General features: G+C 46.7%; 1 protein-coding gene across 4 annotated transcripts in view; it reads left to right on the forward strand.

The window, feature by feature from the left end:
* The window catches only part of SH3TC1 (SH3 domain and tetratricopeptide repeats 1), a 67,937-nt gene that overhangs the window by 17,643 nt on the left and 28,697 nt on the right, over positions 1-21,597 (forward strand). For all 4 annotated transcript variants that reach the window (XR_012787952.1, XM_075569948.1, XM_075569957.1 and 1 more), the window contains exons 3-7: positions 11,845-11,937; positions 12,937-13,058; positions 13,292-13,397; positions 14,719-14,862; positions 17,798-17,996. Coding sequence is in view for 3 of the 4 variants with exons in the window: in XM_075569948.1 (XP_075426063.1) it covers positions 11,845-11,937; positions 12,937-13,058; positions 13,292-13,397; positions 14,719-14,862; positions 17,798-17,996 (664 nt within the window). In the remaining variant the exon portion in view is untranslated. The remainder of the gene's footprint in view (positions 1-11,844; positions 11,938-12,936; positions 13,059-13,291; positions 13,398-14,718; positions 14,863-17,797; positions 17,997-21,597) is intronic.

The following is a 21,597-nucleotide window of genomic DNA, read 5'->3' on the forward strand; positions in this document are numbered from 1 at the left end:
GCCCAAAACTGGAACAACCTACCAGAGACTTCCACAGCCACCACCAGTCCAAGTTCCCTCAAAACCAAAGCTGTCTTACACCTCCCTCCAGTTTCCAACTGTTCCATACGCATACAATATCTACCATCTCCAACTGTCAAACCATACTGTGCATGCAATGTCCCACACACAATGTATACCCTGTTCACCCATGCAACCATGTACCATTTGTCATCTTAACTCCATGCCCAGGACATACTCAAAACGAGTGGCAACTCCCAATGCATTACTTCCTGGCAAAACATTTTATAAATAAATAAATATGAACAAAATTGTCTAAATAGTGTATTACTCCAACCGCCTGCATTCTTTTCCGGACTACCCATTCCAAGAAAGTGCTGAAAGTTTCAAGTAGAAGCCACAAATTCTGGTCACCAAACTTGCATCCCAGTAGGTGAAAGCACTGGAGGTGTATTGATAGTAACCTAAATGCCGATTTATTTATTTTTGCCTTCGCCAGAAGCGCGCCCTGCCCGTACCGGTCCAATAATGCTGCAGCCTGAACAAAATGCATAACCCACCGAGCAAAGCTCCTTGTTGATACCATCATTCACAGAAGATCCCTCTGGATAATACCACATATTTTAAAAGAAATTAACCCCTTGTACAATCCCCACGTTCAGCCACCCCTGCTAGTATACCCAGCACTTTCCATCTGGCTCCACTTCCACGTTTAATACAGCCAGCACGTGAAATCAACCACAGTCACACAGATCAGGGAACCCAAGCTCAGGATTCACCACAAACCTCTGATTTAAATAGAGAGACACACCAACCAGGCGTGCAAGGCTGCGTCCAGAGTTGCAGCAGCCGTGCGGCGGCGCGCTGAGGCTGAGGGAAAGCAGGTGCTTTCCCTGGCCTTGGTTAGCGCGCCATCTGGGGGCATGTCGGGGGGCGGGCCAGTGACGTCACGGAGCTGGGCGAACCGCTCACGTGACCGGCCCTGCGCTCCGTGAGCGCTTGAAACTAATTTTTTTCTAAGACCTACGCTTCCGCACGGAGAGAAAATAAAGTTACAGGCTTTCAATTACCACACACTTAAAAGAAATTAACCCACTGAACACACAAAGTTCAGCCACCCATGCTAGTATATACAGCACAGCACTCATCCTGGTTCTAATTGTACACTTAATACCAGCACTAGAAATTAACCAATCCCACAGTTCAGCGCTTCCCTATACCTGTGTAGTAGGGATAACATCTCCACGTACTCCCCTGTCCATAGCTTTCCTTTTTCCCTCTGCTAACAAGTGAAAACCGAAGGCTTCCAGCACCGCTTTTACAATAGCAGCAACACACAGGTGCTAAAGTGGGGCTGCCTCCCAAACCCAGTGGGGGTTCCCATGTAGGCCCCACCCCATTACCTTCTGTGGGTCCTTCCACCCCTGTGGGAGCACACCAACCCCCTAGGGGAACAAGTATAGCCCCCCCCCCCCCTCAGTGAGGGCTCAAGAGAGGTTCCCCACCCCAATGGTCACATGTAGCTCCTCCCACTCCCACAGGGGCTCAAATAGCTTCCCCACCCCTGTGGGGCTCCCAACCAATGTGGATTTGATGGGGAACTACCACAGCCCCCGCAGGGACTTAAGTGTGGTGAGCCCCCTAAAAAGGGGAGCCCACAAACCCCATGGGGGCTCCCATGAAGCCCCCCCCCCTCCTCCTGTTGGTCCTCCCACCCCTGTGGGGGCACACCAACACTGTAGGGACACAAATATAGTTTTACCCACCCCAGTGAGGGGCTCAAGTGCCCCCCCCACACCTATGCAGGCTCAAGTGGGGCCCCCCACACCTATGCAAACCCAAGTGTGAGGCCACCCTTCCGAGTGTAAACTCCAGCCTCACCACCTCCTGCAAGCTGTTGCCATCCAGCCCCTTTTAAAAGAGACTCTGTTTGTAGCCTATCCAGCAGACTTTCACACTCACCCTCTGCATCCCCTTCCCCACCTCCTGCAGCAGACCTCCAAGCTGTTTCTGAAACCATCCAGCCTCTGTTTGCAGCCTGTCCCACAGCTCCTGCACAGCAGCCATTTGAACTTCTTTTCAGGGACCAGACTGCCCTCCCCTGCGCCCCTTTGAATCCCCTTAGCTCCGCCCCCCGTGACACTGGGGAAGGGGAGGGGAAACAGCATGCAATCCAGCCAAGCTGGAGGGCAGAGGGGAAGCAGCACGTGAACCGGGAGGGAAGAGAGGGAGCCTAGTCCCTGCGGTCAGGTGCCCCATTACTGAGGGGCTCCAGGCTTCTTTTCCTTTGCTGCTGGTGAAATATCCTCTCCTCTACCCTCAGGGGATGACCCTGTGTCATTTGTACTGTCCCTGAAAGTTCCTTGAACTAAGTGTATTGAACTTAGATATATTTGTACTTAGTAATCATATTCCCTCTGAGACACCTTTTTTCTAAAGTAAACGATCCAAATCTGGATAGTTTTTCTTGTAAATCATACCTTTCATCCCATTTATTAATTTGGGGGAACTTCTCTGCGCCTTTTCTAGTTCCACAACGTACTCCACAAATTACTCCCTATTCAAGGTGTGGATGGTATTGTTACTAAAGATGTATACAGGAGTAAAGCTATGCTATATTTCCTTCCATGTATTCTGCATGATTTAGGTATTCCACCTGTGTTATGCATGATAATATTCTGGTACCCTTTGCAGCTACTGCACAACATTGAGCACTTTTGTTATGCCTACAAGCACTTCATTTAGTTTGTGGGTAGCATGCTTTTTTACTTCTTCCAAAATGCATTACCTTACATTTACTGTATCTGTATTAAACCTCATCTGCCATTTACCTGCACCAAACCTCCAGTGTTATCCAAGTTTAAAATGTAGTGTCATCAGCAAAGATGGAGACGTTGCTCTTTATGCCATTAATAAACATTTTAAAAGGCAGGAACTCCAGTACTGAACCTTGAGGCAATCCGTTAAATATCCTTTATTTACTACAAATGCGAGAAAGAGAAACCAATCCAGTAAGGGGACAATTGATTGACCTAATATATACTCTACGTGTGGAAATGAAACACACATGGGCAATCATCACAGATACCTGGGAAATAATGGGCACAAATGTAGGATGTTGCCATGTTAGCCATTAGAATGAACAAACAAAAGTTAGGTATCACGTCTAGCTTACTTTAGTTTGTCTGGGAAATATGCAAATACAAAATATGTCAAATGTATTTAAATGCTTTATATGTATATTTCTCAGGTACCTTTGTCTCAAGGCTGTTCTTGGGTCTCTTTCTCTTTGGTTGTGATTCGCCAAGCGCTGATGCTGTGTATCAGATCTCCATCCATTGTTAACTGCTATTAACTTGAAGGACAGTTAACACCAGACTGTGGTGCGATACCCCGCATTGGCGCTTTGTAAACCTTATAAAAGCCCTATATCGCTTATTTGAGGGAGGTTACATTTCCGACAAGGGGGAGGGCTGGGACAAGTGTCCAAGGCCCAGTGGTTTTCTCGTTGCCACCGGGCCTGGGCTCTCCCCAGTTGCGGTCCTGCCTCTCTCACGCTCTCGTCCCCTCTCTGACGCCGGTGCGCGTCGGGCCTCTCTGACGTCGGCGTGCACCGGAAGTTGGGCCCAGTTTCTGGTGTTTACTGGCATGAGAGAGAAGCTTGGCGCAGCTGGGGAGAGCCTGGGGCCTGGCAGCAACAAGACGACTGGCAGCCGGGCAAAGAAGATGGGCCCGGCAGAGGTCGGGTCTTGTCTCTCCCCAGCTGTGGGCCTCCGTCACGGTCACGCACAGAGACCCCCTCTGACGTCGGTGCGCACCGGCATGAGAGAGAAGCCCGCTGCAGGACAGACAGGAACAAACAGCGTGGGAGAGAGGGAAGCCTGACAGGAGGCCCGCAGCAGCTGGGGGAGGGCCGAGGCACCAGAGGCTTGAGACGATTCCCCAAAGTAAGTATGTTTTGTATGTATTTTGGGAGGTGGATTTGTATGTATTTGGGGGATGGGGGGATTGTATGTATTTGGGGGGTGGGAGTTTTTTTTGTATTAATTGTGGGGTGGGGGGCTTATATGCATTTGGGTGTGGGGGATTTGTATGCATTTGGGGGGTGGTTTTTTTTGTATGCCTTTAGGGGTGCGGGTTGTATTTGTTTGGGGGTGTTTTTTTGTATGATTTGGGGGGTGGGAGGGGTTTTATGCATTTGGGAGGTGGATGTTGTTTGTATGTGTAACTCTTGTTCGTGTCTGGTCTGACCCACCCAATCTTACATTGGCCCCTGTGGTCTATCCAGCCCCGTTACATGTCTGTGCCTGGTGGTGCACCTGTAGGCAACAGGACTCCTGAGTCTCCCGCATGATGGTATTCGGGGATGTCAAGCCAGACAGGTATCTGAGGTAGTGGATGCGAGTCCTACTTACATCATGTGCAGCGCCTCCACCTCATCAGGATCTATGCGTATGCAGGTAGATGGTCCTGATGAGGAACTCCTTCTTGGTGGTGAGGGCCCCTGGAGAGTAATAGCAGACTCACACCATGGGGTTCTCGTTGAACAAGCCATTTTTATTGTGCGTGGTGATAAGGGCCAGCTGCCCCTCACAATCATTGCCTCAGCCGCACATTGCTCCGTGATCCCCTTTAAAAGGTACGCCCTCCCAATGGAGTGGGATTCCCTCTCCCCGCAGGGAGATCACCCCTGTGCCAGGTCCCTGGACACAGTTGGCCTTCTCTGGCTGGATATCGTATGGTGCCACTAGTTACTGCACTAGTGGGCACCTTTGAACTTGCTGCTTCACCTTCACCTTGTAACATCAACCGCAGCAACCACACAGTAACTTTAGGCAGTGCAGTGCCTTATATACCTCAGGAAACAGGCACATCTCTGATGTCACTAACTAGGGACTCCGCGCATGTAGCCACTCCCATCCATACATAGGGCACCACACCAGGGTGTGAGGGCAAACCTCCATGATTACTGCTGGCATTCCTGTAACTTACCAGGTTTTACTGCCAGCAGGAGAGATGATTGTAACATTGTTATGCATGGCTACATACTCCCCCTGGTGAATCCCCACCGCCCCGGCTGGGACCTAAATTTGGTGTACCTTTCTTCAGGAAACACTGCAAAAGGAACACACAATCAAAAGTCATAACAATGTTTTCATAATCAGTTATAACACAGCGCTCACTGACCAGCAGGGGCGCTCAAGATTTCTTTTCACAGACCACATTGGCTTTCTCCCTTAGTGACGAGGATCTGGCTTCTTCACTTCTCTGCCCGCCATGTCGGTAACTGTTACGCTATACTCCCTAGGCAAGCCACGTTCCCCTCTATACACCACCTTATGCATATAGATGATGCGCCAAATACTCCAGACTCGCATCAACTGAGATATACGTCCCTCTGCTCTGGGGCCCTCAATGGCATCTCCCTTGGTAACCATGTAGTACTCAATATCCTCCCTGAGCCACCCATCCCGGCGGTCCTCTATCTTCTGCATGAGGGGTTTGGGAACATATGGGTATTCTAGCCCATGGGTACGTTTATATTTAGCTATAATGACCCGTTCTGCTCGGCAGGCCCTGGTCAGCTTAGCACAGCCCGCTCTCCCCGGCAACACCCATGACGGGTTCCTCGGGATCCACCGGATCATCCAACCCATCCGGACCCATGGGTTCTATTAATCCTCGCCCAATTCTATACCACCTCTCCTGAATCTCCCTTAGGTGATCCTCCTCCGTAAACTCCCCTTTAGCCCACCAATGATCTACCACCCCATCCCGATCTATGATGAACCGAGTCCTATCAATCCAGGGCACATATCCCTCAACTAAGGGGGCCCACCATCGGGTTTCCCTGACTTCCTCTAGCGATACCTCCTCTAGATCTCCCTCTTCTGGTACACCCCCGGAAGATATACCCGACGTACACTCGGACGGTGCTTGATTGTCTGAACCCTTTTTCTGGCTTCCAATAGTAACGCTCACATTACTGGGACAGTCACTGGATACCGACACCTGTCGTGTAATCCTCCCTCATCCCACTGACCCATCATCAGAGGTCCCATAGTCCAGGCTCCCAGTCCGTTCATCAGAAGTGACCCGGGAATCCCCTGACATCCCTAAACTAGAGGATGACCCAAAAGTGAAAGTGTATGGGGCTGGGACTTTAACTAGGGCCTGGGGTCTAGCTAGGACTGGGGTTTGGGGATAGGAACGCACAGTCGGTATCCGCGGGGCTAGGACCCGCTCTTCTCCGCTACCTGGTCCGGTTCCGCCGCAGGGACTCTCCGTCTCTCCGGTCTCACGACTCCTCGATCGCTGCGTCGATCGCCCGCTCCTCTTGGACTTGGGCATCCGACCTCCACTGCTCGAGCGCCGGGGCACGATCATCTCCCTCGCAGCTCCACCGGAAGTGATGTCCGGACACGCACGTGTTCCGCCGCCATCTTGGGTTGGGTCCCCAAGCGGGACCTCTTCCTCCACCACGATATCCGGCAACGCCTTTTTCCGTCGTGGCGCCGCCTGGGCCTGGCTCTTTCCTTCCTCCGCCACCACCACCTTGGGAGCCTGGGTCAAGCATGGACTCTGCTTACCACTCCGGGGCATTGGAGTGGACCTGCCGCCATCGGATCCGCTGGTCACCACGGCCGTGGGACTTCGCCGCGGTATGGGCGACACTCGGCTCCGTTCTTCGCCGACACCGGTAAGTGGCACTCTTTTAATTGTACTGCTGCTGTGGTACGCCAGCGGTCGGGTCGTAACGGCAATAATGCTGAGGGACTCCTCGTCCAAGGACTCCAATTTTGCATTTGGCCAGGGCATTCCGCCTGGTGATTTGCGGCGCGGCCCCCTCTTATCACCGCGTCGGTGACTGGTTTTCTCGGTCGGCTCTGTATTGATGACCGGAGCTGGTCCCTGTTCACCGGGACCCGTAGCCTCCCTCCATAGCGCACCAGGAAGTTCCGCCGCCAGCATAGCGGCATCTTCTGCAGCCTCTACTGCCTGAATCGGCACAAATGTTGGCATGGGCCATAAATATTGTAGGCCACACTGGGCGCATCGTGCAGTAGAGCTCACCGCTCCGCCCGGCAGTCGACACTGCAGGCATAGGCATGCTACTGTCTCTACGCCCTCTACTCGGAGGATCAGGGAGCCTCCTGGAGCCGAGTAGGGATGAGTGGTTATCAAAGGCCCTTGTTCTTGCTTGCAAGCCATAGTCACCAATGGAGGTGCTCGCACTAGTGGTCTGTACGGCTTGCTGGTTCCTCGCAACTGAAGGGCAAGGGCGAGCTGGGTCGCCAATCCTTCCTCCAGCTTTCTCCATCCGCATCCGCCAAGACAGGAAACCACTCCCCCTGGTTGAAACTTGGGGGATGTCCCGTAGACTTGTAGGCTGGCCCAGCACAGGGGCGGAACTAGTCACAATCCATGTGGGCGCGGCTCCAGCTTTCGCGCCATACCCCCCAACAGGGCAGGGTCTCTCCGTTGGCACCACTCCTGGCCAACTTTCTGCCAATTGCGCATTTGCAATATTTTCTGCAACTGGCCCATGCGGTTTCCCAGGGACGCGGGAACCTCCATCTTGGATTGCACTGTCAATCAGATTCATCGTTGAGGTAGCGTTCGATTGTTTGTATGTTGAATGACAAGCAAGTCAATTACGTGCCTCCCATTTCACAACGCTGTCCCCTTCACTTTCCTCAGGGTCAGTACCCCAAGGTCCTAAGCAGGCCATACACGGCACCACCACTGTTTTCACGCCATTCCACAGCAGGCTCACAAAAGTCTCTTCTGTAGCTGGCTCCTCTTCCTCACACATCATAACATATTCGTTCTCTCCTTCGGCCTCCGTCAGCCATATTTGAGCTTCCGCACTGCGCGGATTCTCCATTTTGTCGGGCGCCATTCGAATACTGTGTCTTGAATTATTGTACATGGAGCTCCACTCTGTGGGGCAGCTGCCACACCGATACAATAAAAATGCCTTGTGCACCACCTTGTGTACCTAATGTAGATCTGACTTGTGTTTGCACTACCTCAGGCTAGGCTCTCTCTTGCTGTGTCTGCTGTATCTCCTTCCTCCCAGTCTGTGCTCCCTGCGGTGAGTGGTCTGGAATGGACTAGAGTACTCTGGTTCGTCCATGCAATATTTTGGCGTCTACCTACTGTTGGCTAGTCTGGCGCAGACCCTCTCCAGGATTCCTGCTCTAAGTTACCAGTTTATCCCTTTAGGCGTCCTACCACTAGCACTACCTCAAGGGACTCGGACAGCTATAGCCCGGCTCCAGACCCAGCTAACTCCTTGCAGAATCCCAGGGCATCCGTGCGGTCCGCGTCGCATGCAGCTCCCCTGACTACCCCTGGGTCCCTTCCACGCAGCACAAAGTGGCAGCAGACACTCTTCCCGTTCCTGGTGAGCCTAGCAAAAGCCTGTCCTGTTGACAGGTATCTCAGCAGCGCCTCCAACTGTAACGCTTGTTTGTGTCTGGTCTGACCCACCCAATCTTACATTGGCCCCTGTGGTCTATCCAGCCCCGTTACATGTCTGTGTCTGGTGGTGCACCTGAAGGCAACAGGACTCCTGAGTCTCCCGCATGATGGTATTCGGGGATGTCAAGCCAGACAGGTATCTGAGGTAGTGGGTGCGAGTCCTACTTACATCACTTGCAGCGCCTCCACCTCATCAGGATCTATGCGTATGCAGGTAGATGGTCCTGATGAGGAACTCCTTCTTGGTGGTGAGGGCCCCAGGAGAGTAATTGCAGACTCACACCATGGGGTTCTCGTTGAACAAGCCATTTTTATTGTGCGTGGTGATAAGGGCCAGCCGCCCCGCACAGTCATGGTCTCAGCCGCACATTCTTCCGTGATCCCCTTTAAAAGGTACGCCCTCCCAATGGAGTGGGATCCCCTCTCCCTCGCAGGGAGATCACCCGTGTGCCAGGTCCCTGGACACAGTTGGCCTTCTCTGGCTGGATATAGAATGGTGCCACTAGTTACTGCACTAGTGGGCACCTTTGAACTTGCTGCTTCACCTTGTAACATCAACCCGCAGCAACCACACACTAACTTTAGGCAGTGCAGTGCCTTATATACCTCAGGAAGCAGGCACATCTCTGATGTCACTAACTAGGGACTCAGCACATGTAGCCACTCCCATCCATACATACTGTAGGGCACCTCACCAGGGTGTGAGGGCAAACCTCCATGATTACTGCTGGCATTCCTGTAACTTACCAGGTTTTACTGCCAGCAGGAGAGATGATTGTAGACATTGTTATGCATGGCTACATATGCATTTGGCTGTGTTTTGTTTAATGTATTTGGGGGTGTTTTTGGTATGTATTGGGTGAGGGGGTTGTCTGTATTTGGGGGTGGGGGTATTTTTTGTATGTATTTGGGGGGGTTTGTATGTGGGGGATTTGTATGTATGGGGGGTGGGATTTTTTGTATGTATCTTGTGGGGGGGTGGGGTAATTATTGTGTGGGGATTGTATGTGGTCGGGGAGGGAGGGGGATTGAGGGAGCAGGATTCAATGAGGGGGTAATTGATGGAAAGGGGGGAAGAGAAAGGAGGGGGGGCAGAGAAAGGAGGGGGGAAGAGAAAGGAGAGAGGAGGGAAAGAGTGATTGAGGAAGAGAGGGGGGTAAGAGCGAGACAGGTGGAGAGAAATACATGGGAAGAGGGGGTTGTGGATTGGGTTCGCAAGGAGGTGTGAAAAAGGTGGCTCGCAAGACCGCCGACATGGGGAGGGGGCCTGTAGAAACCCTAGTCCTTGACCCTGGGAAATCTGTCGGTGGCCCTGTTTCTGACTGTTACCATCCACAGAATTTCTTCAAATAGAGCGATACATGCCTGCAAACGAGGTATCAAACTACTTGTATGCCAGATTTTTCACGCATCAAATTGCATGCTGTTTTCGGGAGCTTTTACATTGGCAATATTAGAGTTTCATAAATAATCCTCCAGCGCTACAATGGCCCACTGGTTTATTTTGCTAAGTGAGCAAAGACCGTTGAGTTTTTTCCACTGTTTATTTTTATAGGTTAGTAAAGATTTCTTGGAAATGTATTTTTTGGCAAACACATTTGTTGAAAATGTGAACAATAGAATGAAACTGTAAACAATTAGGCTGGACTGGCAATAGATAAGCAAGCATCTGGAACTATTTGCAACATGCAGGCAAAATGCAAATATGTTTTATTGGCTCTCATCCTAATATAGCAACACGTTTTCTGTATTTGCCAGAAAAAATATATCTGCTTATATTCACTTTTAGTGAACAGAGATTTGTTTTCCGGTGCCAGAATAGTAGCAGTGGGAATTAAAGCCCTTAATGTTTGCAAAAACATGCCGTGTGCAGCCATCATAAAGCAGCAATCTCGCTCAATACTGATATTTTTTTGTATAATACGATTCAAACCAAGGGGTCCCCTGGAGAAGAACGGCTCTCTTTCCAGCTTCTGGGACCCCCTGGAGTTACAGATTTCGGTGCCCGTACACCGGTTTTCTATTGGCCTGCCTGCAGTTTGGCGGTCATTTTGATCACAAAGCTGTAAAGCAATGCATTTCTATAGACTGACAATGTTTAAAGGGACAGTCACATTTATCACGATAAATTTAGAGGAAATTGTTGACCAACATCAAGACGTAATTATAGGCATCCTGTACCCCTTAAAGATCACGTATTTTAGGTAATAAAGCCATTCAGTCCTAATTTAGAGGTTCAATCACTTCTTAACCGACCATCCTATTTTTGGAGATTTTGATAAAGGTAACAAGTCACAAGAATGGACTTTTCCATCAGAAACAAAGTTTTCCTTTTACTTGATGGATCCAAGTAATCGCCATCACCATAAATCAGTGTTTCTCAACCATCCCCTTAGGATACCCCAGCCAGGCCATATTTGAGGGATTACCAGCTAATCACACATTCACAAATAAGAAACATGTAGATGTGTGCTGGGTAATTTATTGATTATTTCTAAAATAAGGTCTGGCTGGAGTGTCCTTAGGAGAGAAACACTGAGAAACACTGCGAAACACTGACAAACTGAAACCAGAAATGGTCCAGTGGCGTAGTCTATTTTATTGTTTGAAAAGAGTATCCATTCTTTGAAGTTCAATAATGTAACATGTACAGTAAGCCTCATTTTTTATGGAGACTCAAAACAATTAGGCTGAGTCCATAGAGATTGCAGCCGTGCAGAGGCGCACAGAGGCTGAGGGAAAATGGGTGTGTGCGCCGTCCGGGGCGTGTCTGGGGGCGGGCCAGTGACGTCACGGAGCTGGTTCGCCCTCATTGGGCGAACCGCTCATGTGACCGGCCCTCCGCTCCCCTCAGCGCCAAAATGTAATTGATCTGTCTCCTCCACCTCCGCACGCTTGCGGAAGCGTGCGGAAGCGCCTCCTAAAGCCGCCCTCATAAAGGGTGCCGGGAGTAAGTCTGCTGCCTCAGCGCTGACCATGCCCGCGGCCTTAGAAGTGATTTCAATCCTTCAAAGAGTTGTAATTAATATACCTGGAGTAACATCGGAAAATAGTAAAATAGGCGGAAAATACAAGATCCTGTTAGGGAGTTTCATAAACTCTGATAGGGGCCCCGCAGCTGCTTTCTGCAGTAATTACTAATCACTTGTATGGCACTTAATGCTGGATTGTGATGTGGAATACTATACAATACAATACTGCACGTTGGCGTTGAATCTCCTTTATAAATAAATTATTATAATAATTGGGCTACGATAAACTTTAGTGAATCCCATCCTATGATAGTTGTTTCCACAATTATTTTTCAGATGACAATATCATATTTTTTTTAAACTGACAAAGTATTTTCTTTTACAGCTCCCTCCATGCTTGCAGACTTTGTTCATATTAATGACTGCTTAAAACACAGTTCAGACAAATGTATAGATCACACAGACACTGTCATGTCAGGTAAGTCTTTACATAATAATTGCTTTGACTGTGCCACCCTCCACCCGTGTATTCCTCTCCCCCACTCATAGTCCCCCTTTCTCCTCCCCTCTGTCGCCCTTACTCTCTCTCAATCTACCCTCCTCTCACTCAATCTCCCCCCTCCTCTCACTCACAACTGCCCTCTCCTCTCACTCACAACCCCACCTCACAACTTCCCCCACCCCCTCACAATTCCTCCTTCCCCCCTCTTACTCACAATTTCTTCTCCTCCCCTCCCACAATTTGACCCCCTCACTTATAAATGTACCCTCCCCCCCCTTACTTACAATTTTACCCCTTCCCCCTCACAATTTTACCTTGGGGTGCAGTGGCACAGAATCCTTTGGGGATCAGCCTCTTGTCACACCGGCCCGTGCACCTGTGTCATAGGTTGGGCCTACCTGGAAGTCGGGCCCAACTTCTGCATCTGCCACAAGTCCCCAGCTCCCCTCAGATCCTGCTGTGGAAGGTTGCTGCACCTTAAAAAGGTCGAGCTCAACATCCCATACAATCCAGCGTGCAAAAAGTTGGATCTCTAGAGGATAACGTGGCCCACCTCAAATGCCGTCACGCAGGCAATGGGTTGGCCACCCCTTCCATCTTTTTTGGTGTAATGTAAACATTAATGTTCAGCATACTTTTTTGTGTAACTTAACATCATACCAATAGTAAAATATACAATTCAAGTTTAATTAATGTGGTTTTTTTTAAATACTTGGAAGATACATAATATATCTACAAAAAAACAGACTTTATATTACTAAAAAGCAAGAAGCAGATTTGGACTTGTGGTGAGATAAAATGTTACTCTCCCTAACATTTATTGGTACAAGCCAGACCATGTTTACTAAGCAGTGCTATTACATAAGACACCTTATAGTGATTTCCGGTGCACAATATACTGTATATTCTGGTTGGATGATTAAGTCCAGGAAGAAAAGATGAATTAGTATGAGTTTATCCTCCATACTTTTCCAGACCTTTGCCTTCACCTTGTCATGGTCAGACATGGAGTTCCTGATCCACATCTGCAAGTAGAACTCAGAAGTAGACTACGTCTGTTGGAGAATGACAGTAAGGAGGTCACTGCGGTGTTTAGTGTAAGTACAATCAGCTATTAATCGCAGTGATTATTTGACTTGACATGGCTTTAAATGGGAATTTTGTTTGTTCTTTAATACATTTCATGCCATTTTCTGAACCACATGTGTCACAAATTTCCAGCTGAGACACTTTGATAAATAACCCCTTTATAGTTTTGACAAAAATATTTAACTTTAGAGGGTCTTATTTAAACCTTCAGTTTATTCGGTTTTCTTTGCATCTCTTTTAGGAATTGTCGGCCCGGTTGCTATCCATTCAGAGTGATAAGGATCTCATAATTGTGACCTTCAAAACATTTGAGGAGATATGGAAATTTTCCACCCACTACTCACTTGGTAAAAAAACAATTGTCCCAGATTTATTAAACAACTCTATGACTACTGAGAAAGAAAGAAACACTGGGTGGAGCAAAGGCACTACCTCCCGGATAAGTCCCTTGATATTGCACTCAGGATTTGTGAGGGGAGAGTGCCCTATCTAATAAGAGCTATACAGTCAAAGACAAAAAATCTGGTCCTATATGCAGTGAAATATGGGTATGAGTAAATTAAACAGATAGAGGATGAGACACGCACTCAGTCACATAGGTAATATGTGACGGTGTAGCCTTCACTTTGAGAAAGGCAGCATTAGACTGCCGAAACGTTGGTCTTTATGGCATATTAAACCTCATGATAAGACAGTGTGCCTGTTTCTTCATTGTACTATGAGTAAATTAAAACCACATTGAATAGGTATATAATGGAATAAAATGTATCGGACCAGATTGGTACAAAGTGAGTGTTAAAACTCTATGGCTACATTCATTAATATGTGGCAGGAAAGCTGATGTTGACTTGAAGCGATGTTGGTACGATCAGCGCTATCACAGCTTATTATAAAGGCCCCACACCTGATGGCAGTTTATATCCCTTTCAAATTAGTAGGCTGTGAGAGGCTTTAAAGCTTAGCACCAGTTAGTAAATATACCCCTGTATCTATTATATTTCAGACAAATATTTAATTATCTACTCTCTATCAATGTATAACCCCTTCTGAATGAAACATAGGCTATATCTTGCTTTTTTAGGATATGATCAATTTGGCATGTTTAAATGTCTATGTGAAATACCTATGGGTGCATGAGATGTTGGGTTATATACTGTATGTACAGTATCAGAGTATAATGGCTGGAAAACTGGGACAACATATCAGCATTAGATTTAACAAATACAACGGTCTCATAGGACACAATGGGATATTTTTAATTTGATAAATATACTGCAAATTAATTGCTCAAGTTTTGCATCTGGGAGACTTTGATACATAGCTGCATTGAGTCCCAGCTACACGTACATATATCATGGTGCTGTACTTGGATTGTGTTGTGGGTTTATTAAGTAGTGGTACCACATGTAGCAATATACACAACACATTCAAGAGTAAAAAAAAGTCAGTTTGAAAAAGAAATAAATGAACCAAGAATCTCCCTAATGTTGCTGAGGACCCATAGGTAGCAGTGGTATCTACCTCAGTGAGAGGACTATTGCTGGCTAGCAAACCTTCTATTTGCTGTCTTCTATTGAAGTTGGCCAGTGGTAGATGTGCAATTTGCCTCTATTTTAGGTACAAATCTCTCCATTAGCTATTTTACATGTATGTTTTTCATCAATACAGGTTTCCTAAATCACTGCATGGAGAACATGTTTCTAGACCAGTCATTTTGGTTGTCCTCACCAGAGGAAGAAGATACTGGAATTCAAGTCTGCATTAATGAGGAGTCTCTAAACCTGATATATAAAGGTCTCCTAATGGAAGAAGGTTAGCTTTCAAAAATATACCTACATTTAAAATGCAAAATATATTAATGGCGTAGATCAGGAGCGCAACCAGAAATTCCTTTTGGGGGATGCAAAGTTTTTACGTGCCATCCCGCAGCATCATGATGTCACTGCGTCCACTGACGGTGCGTTGTCATGGCAACACATCCCCATGTGACATTGCGTCGCCACCACGACGCAGCGTCGATGGAGGAGGGCTGCTCTCTTACAGAGGCCCCACTTTCTCCCCTGGCAATCCGTTTCATTGCTGTGGGGAGGAGCACGGAGCATCTGTAACCACGTGTAAGTATATGACATTCTTGGGGGGGTGCAAGTGTACCCTTGTACCCCCTTGATTGCACTACTGAAGAAGATAAGAGAAATGCTCACTGGCCCTGGTATTTTGGTTTTGCCTCTAAACAATTATATTAGAGCCTTATATAGAAAAGCAACAGCTAAAATTAAAGTTAATGGGTTATTGTATAATGTCCTCCTATAAGTAATGGTACAAGGCAAGGACGCCCGGATATCTGCTCTAGTGATTGAACCCTTAACTCAGGGGTGTGAAAACATTTCACCCTACGCCCACCTGCCTACTCTCCTCCCCTGCTTGTGCCCCCCTCCTTACCTGGTCTTCGCTGTCAAATGACGCTGTGGGGTCATGTGATGCCGCGTTGCCATTGCGACGTGTCGCAGAAGACAAGGTAAGGGAAGTTGCAGAAGCCTTACACGATTCATTTAAATGCATTGAGGAAGAGCGCGGGGCCTCTGCAACCGCTGGGCCTCCCCTGGAAATTCTTGTGCCCCCCAGTTTGTGCACCCCTGCCTTAACTGAACGATCTAATATTGTTAACACAGGGATCCATATTGGGAACCGCGCACATAAAATAGCTTTATATGCAGACAACATCCTTTTGATCATAACTAACCTTAATATATCCATGTCCAACATATTGAAAGAAATTTAAATATTAAGCTTAAAGCTGGAGTTCAGTAAATATCCTGCATGTGTGTTTTTTTTAATAAATCAGTTCTGTAGTAAGAAAAAATACTTTTAGCATTTTCTGTTTTAAAAAAAACAACTTTGAAAGACCAATTTTCTTGTATTCTATTTTAACAGCCATTTGCTAAGGCACTGCCCCTTCATGTCCTGTCACAAGCCCTGGCACACCCCTTTGTCAGCCCTGCCCTCCCTCTAGCACATGTCAGAGCAGGAGTGCTAATGAATATTCATGAGCTTCCACTGACTGACAGAAGCAAATAAAAACATATGCCAGCTCTAATTATGTCACCAAATTTCGCCTATCAATACATGGAGAACAAATTGAGCTGCAGCTATACAGTTCTTTAGGTAATTAGAGATTGCCCACATAAAACTATTGAAGTAAAAAAATAAATGTAAAAAAAAAAAAAGACTGAACTGCAGCTTTAATGTCAGATTTCAAAGTAAATTTGGGCCTTCCAGAAATGGAAGCAGGCAGGCATTGAGATATTCTTTCATGATCTGAAACCCTATGAGCACGTTAGAGATACTGATGTTACAAGACTCGCTGTCCCGGCACGTGGTTGAATATACAAAAGTCTGTTGGGCTGGGGATCAGGTGTGCCATGATCGAGCTACAGGGGGTCCATGCCTCCACATGAACCCCCGAAGCATTAATCCTTCTGTGCTGAGACCACTGCGGTCGTGTGCGGGTGGCAGCGGCATCGAAGACATTTAGTCTGACTACATCTGTAAGTATAGGTGGCCTAAGTCTGAAATGTGGAAATATACACAAATTAAATACTTCTTATTCTCAAAAGATTAAACCACATGTCACAATCTCTCACATGTACAGACGTAGTTTGACCCACGGTCTCCGGAGACGTGGCAGGAAAAGCAAAAGGCTGTGGTTACGGAGATAGTGTCTGCTGAGACATCGTGGTCATGCAGCTTGCCGTTGTGCTGGACACAGTAAAATGTTCTACATCTGTATACTGTATATACAATCCAGTGAAAAGCCAAGCTAAACTGTTTCCTAGGAAAGCTAATTAGGGGAAGAGATGTCCCTGGAAGAATGGACAAAAATATGGGATATTAGAGGTATCTTCAGTAGCAACCAAACTAGAAAACTCATATAAAATGTTATTTAAATGGTATTATATGTCAGTACAACTACATAGTATAATGCTGAATATATCTGATAGATGATGGTGAGTTTAGTCTCATGGGCTCTATGAAACATATATGGTGGGTGTGCTCAGTTATACAGATTTGTGGAAAAAAATAATTAACATTATTAAAAAGAAATCCCATTGAACCCATGGATTCTTTTACTAAATTAGGATGGAATTGTTGATTTCACACTACAGAAAGCACACATTTTTTAATTGATAACAACTGTGAGGTGCACCATACCGTAGCTGCATCCCTGGAACAAGCTACTGCACCACCAGTGGGGAAACTGAGGGAAAGGGTATGGGAAGTAATGGTGATGGAGAAGAGCGCACACACAATCCATGACTCTATAGATACATTTCAGGAAATATGGGTACCATGGAGAAATTATCACCAAAAGGATAAATGAAAGGGATGCAAATTAAGCTGAGCTCCAAACGACAACATAAATAAAAACCAAACACTGAATAGGTTATAGCTATGTCATCATTTTATTTTACATTAACTTAGTCTCTTAGCAAATGGATTAAAATGTTGTTGCACTTTGTTTAGATAACAGTAATCAAAATGTCAAGAACAAAACGATTTATAATAACTTTGATGCTGTTATTTACCTGCATGTGTTTACTTCATTGCCCTCTTCTTCTTTCTGTATCCTCAAAATGCTTTAAATAAAGAATTAAAAAAATAAAAAGTAGTGGGTAACGGAAGATTCAATGTTGCTTTTATTTTATAACAAAAGTAACTGTTTTTTCTTTTTCTTTTTTTGGTACTAAAGGAATATTCTTTGTCCTCTGTGCTGACAACCAGATAAGACAGGCTGCTGTTGTGGATGATGTCCTACAAGTTTTCCAGTCAAACAATGTTACTGAAGGCTACAGTGCTGGATGGACAGGGACCAAACACTCTGTGGCTGAGGACAATGACAACATGTTAAACTCTAAAGGTTCAGCTGAACCATTGTGCCCATTTCATCAGTAGGTAGCTGGCTTCCAATTTCTAAAATGTTTTTTCATTGTTGCTTCTTGATGTAACAGTGTTCTGCTGCCAGTGCACACAGCACTTCACAATGCAAATAATGAGGCACAGGCAATAAAGGTACACAACTATATAACCTGTAGAGATAAGATCAGGAAACACAAGGACAATACTGGAGATACAATCTCAAACGTAGTCCATTTGTTTGGCATATTTGTTTCAAGTTAGTATACAGTAGGTATGTTTTGGGTGGTACTCCAACTTGGAACTCTAGCAAAAAAGAGATTGTCTTGTGTGCCGAACTTTGACATATTCGTCCATCTGTACTCATTTATCAAACTAAGGCACATGTTTTGTGCACATTAACACCATTGCAGATCATGCAGTACACCGATACTGCAGTTTAGTATATTAGGTTTTTAGCACTCCGTGCAACTTGAAAAGTGTAAAAATAAAAATAAAATGTGCCTCTCAGGGTGAAAGATAATGGTAACTGTGTCTGTGTTCTGTTCATTTGTTTCACAGTGAATATTGGACATTGACGTCCCATCAAAACATTTATAAAAATGTCAATATTTGAAAAATACAGTTACCACAATTTCATTGAATGGTAAAAATGTGTATAAAAAGTTGCCAGCAGTGTCAAAATATCTAGAAATTTTCTAAATAAATAGAGCACTAGGACGGATAAGGCTGCATAACGACTTGTATCGTGTTGCATTCTCTACATTTTTAAGCTTCTTTCGAGAATGCATGGAGAGATTTGTGAAAATGTGTTATAGTTGGTAATCCCTGTTCAGAGTTTTTAAAGGTTCTAGAACCTCAAGTCAATACGCAGGTACCCCAAATTTGCTGGGGGAAGTCAGCAACAGAGCGGGTGGTAACCGAGGCCGGAGAAAAATGGGGAGTGTCGGGAGGACTTGTGCTGGAGAGCAGGGCCGAAGACAGATTTTTCAGGGCCCAGGATATGAGTTACAAACCCCCTCATGTTGTTCACCAGGTGGAGAAAGCCTAGCTATGCCCTCCCAAGGCAAAGAGAAATATAATGTATGTCACTCTATGTGCGATGGGTGATGAACATCGATAGCTGTAGCTCGAACTGTTCACACTGGTTCAGGAAGCTCCTTTATGCCGCTGAATCCCGTTCCATAGCGCTGTGGAGCATGGGGTTAAAGAGGCTGAGGTTTATAGACCATAGGAGGAGCCACTAGAGGCGGTAATGAAGTGAAGATCCCCAGTAGAAAATCAAGGTGAATAGAGATGTCCTGCATAGATGTGGTGATCATGGCCAATTGCTGGTCCTGAATAGACAGGCGTTGCACATGGTCTCCTAGTATATGACCTTGAGTAGAAATGGCATTCCCTACCTCAGCGGGGTCCATTAATAAAATAATTCACGTTCATAAAGTGTGATCTGTTTTAGCCTCCATTGTATAAATTATTCTGTATGTTGGTAAAGTATACTTGGTAACTAACAATCACCGAGATTTCATTTTTACACTAATCCTGGTCTTGACGGATTTATTTTAGCAAGCTTTTTGTATTGTTTAAAAAAATATATATATATATATATATGCAAATACAACTGTATGCTCATCTGCATATCTTAGGCAGGTCTGCAACCCCGCCTTTCCCCATCATCACCCAGCATACAGCACTTCCACTGCAGCAAGGGATTCTGGGAAATGACATGCAAATGAGCACACAGTGTCACTTTTTGCCTCAAAAACCATTTTTAACATGGTTCCCTATATATATATATATATAAAACCATACGATACCATTGTATCAATCTGCCAGTCAGGAAATCAGGAGACAGCACTCAGTAATGGATCAACCAAAAATAAATGTATTAATGAAAAATGTAAGACATCACGAAACCCAACGTTTCGGTCCTCTAAAACGGGACCTTCCTCATGGAGTGCACCTCCCTGATGAAGGTCCCGTTTTGGAGGGCCGATTTTTGTTTAATATATATATATACAGTGTTCGACAAATCACCCAAAAATCTACTCGCCCAACCAAAAAATCTACTCGCCACCTAGTCCCGCCCCCAACCCCGCCCCTAGTCCCGCCCCCAACCCCGCCCCTAGTCCCGCCCCCAACCCCGCTTTAAAATAAAATATATAATTAAAATTAAAATACATTTAATAAATTCCTAGTCAGAACAACATTCGTTTTTGACAAATGTATTTAGTGTGTGTGTGTGTGTGTGTAAGTGTCGGATCTAGAAATAAAAGCCAGGTGTGGATGACTAGTTTCCTGAACCCCTTAACCAGTGTCTGGACGTCCCCGCTTCCCAATATCTAAAGCAGCAATCCCGCCTGGGATCTTACCTGATCCGCAGTCCCTCAATGTCCAGGTACCTCATTCCCGCAATGTTATAAGTTGGAGGGGATGTGTTCCCTACCTGTCTTCTGGGTTAGGGGGGATTCCGATGTCTTCCGTGTGAAGCTTGAGTCAGATCTGGAAGAAAGCAGTATAGGTTATTTTGGTGTTGTATAGAACAGTTAAGATATATAGGGTAAATAAGATATCCAGATACAGAGAGGGGGAGAGAGAGGAAGAGAGAGAGAGGGGGAGAGAGAGAGAAAGAGAGAGAGAGAGAGAGAGAGAGAGAGAGAGAGAGAGAGAGAGAGAGAGAGAGAGAGAGAGAGAGAGAGAAGAGACAGAGGAGGGAGAGAGAAAGAGAAAAAAGAGACAGAGGAGGGAGAGAGAAAGAGGAAAAAGAGACAGAGGAGGGAGAGAGAAAAAGAGACAGAGGAGGGAGAGAGAAAAAGAGACAGAGGAGGGAGAGAGAAAAAGAGACAGAGGAGGGAGAGAGAAAAAGAGACAGAGGAGGGAGAGAGAAAAAGAGACAGAGGAGGGAGAGAGAAAAAGAGACAGAGGAGGGAGAGAGAAAAAGAGACAGAGGAGGGAGAGAGAAAAAGAGACAGAGGAGGGAGAGAGAAAAAGAGACAGAGGAGGGAGAGAGAAAAAGAGACAGAGGAGGGAGAGAGAAAAAGAGACAGAGGAGGGAGAGAGAAAAAGAGACAGGAGAGAGAAGGAGACAGAGGGGGGAGAGAAAGAGAGGGGAGAGAAAGAGAGAGGGGAGAAAAAGACCAGAGAGAGGGGAGACGGGGGAGACCAGAGAGAGGGGAGACCAGAGAGGGGGGAGACCAGAGAGAGGGGAGACGGGGGAGACCAGAGAGAGCGGAGACGGGGGAGACCAGAGAGAGGGGAGACGGGGGAGACCAGAGAGAGGGGGGAGACCAGAGAGAGGGGGGAGACCAGAGAGAGGGGAGACGGGGGAGACCAGAGAGAGGGGAGACCAGAGAGAGGGGAGATCAGAGAGAGGGGAGACCAGAGAGGGGGGAGACCAGAGAGAGGGGAGACCAGAGAGGGGGAGACCAGAGAGAGGGGAGACGGGGGAGACCAGAGAGAGGGGAGACGGGGGGAGACCAGAGAGAGGGGAGATGGGGGGAGACCAGAGAGAGGGGGGCAGGGGTGACTGACTGACCGGGGCAGGGGTGACTGACTGACCGGGGCAGGGGTGACTGACTGACCGGGGCAGGGGTGACTGACTGATTGGGGGGGGGGGGAGGTACCTCTGGTGTCACA

Source organism: Ascaphus truei, chromosome 1 (assembly GCF_040206685.1).
Source record: "Ascaphus truei isolate aAscTru1 chromosome 1, aAscTru1.hap1, whole genome shotgun sequence".
Taxonomy (NCBI): Eukaryota; Metazoa; Chordata; class Amphibia; order Anura; family Ascaphidae; genus Ascaphus; species Ascaphus truei.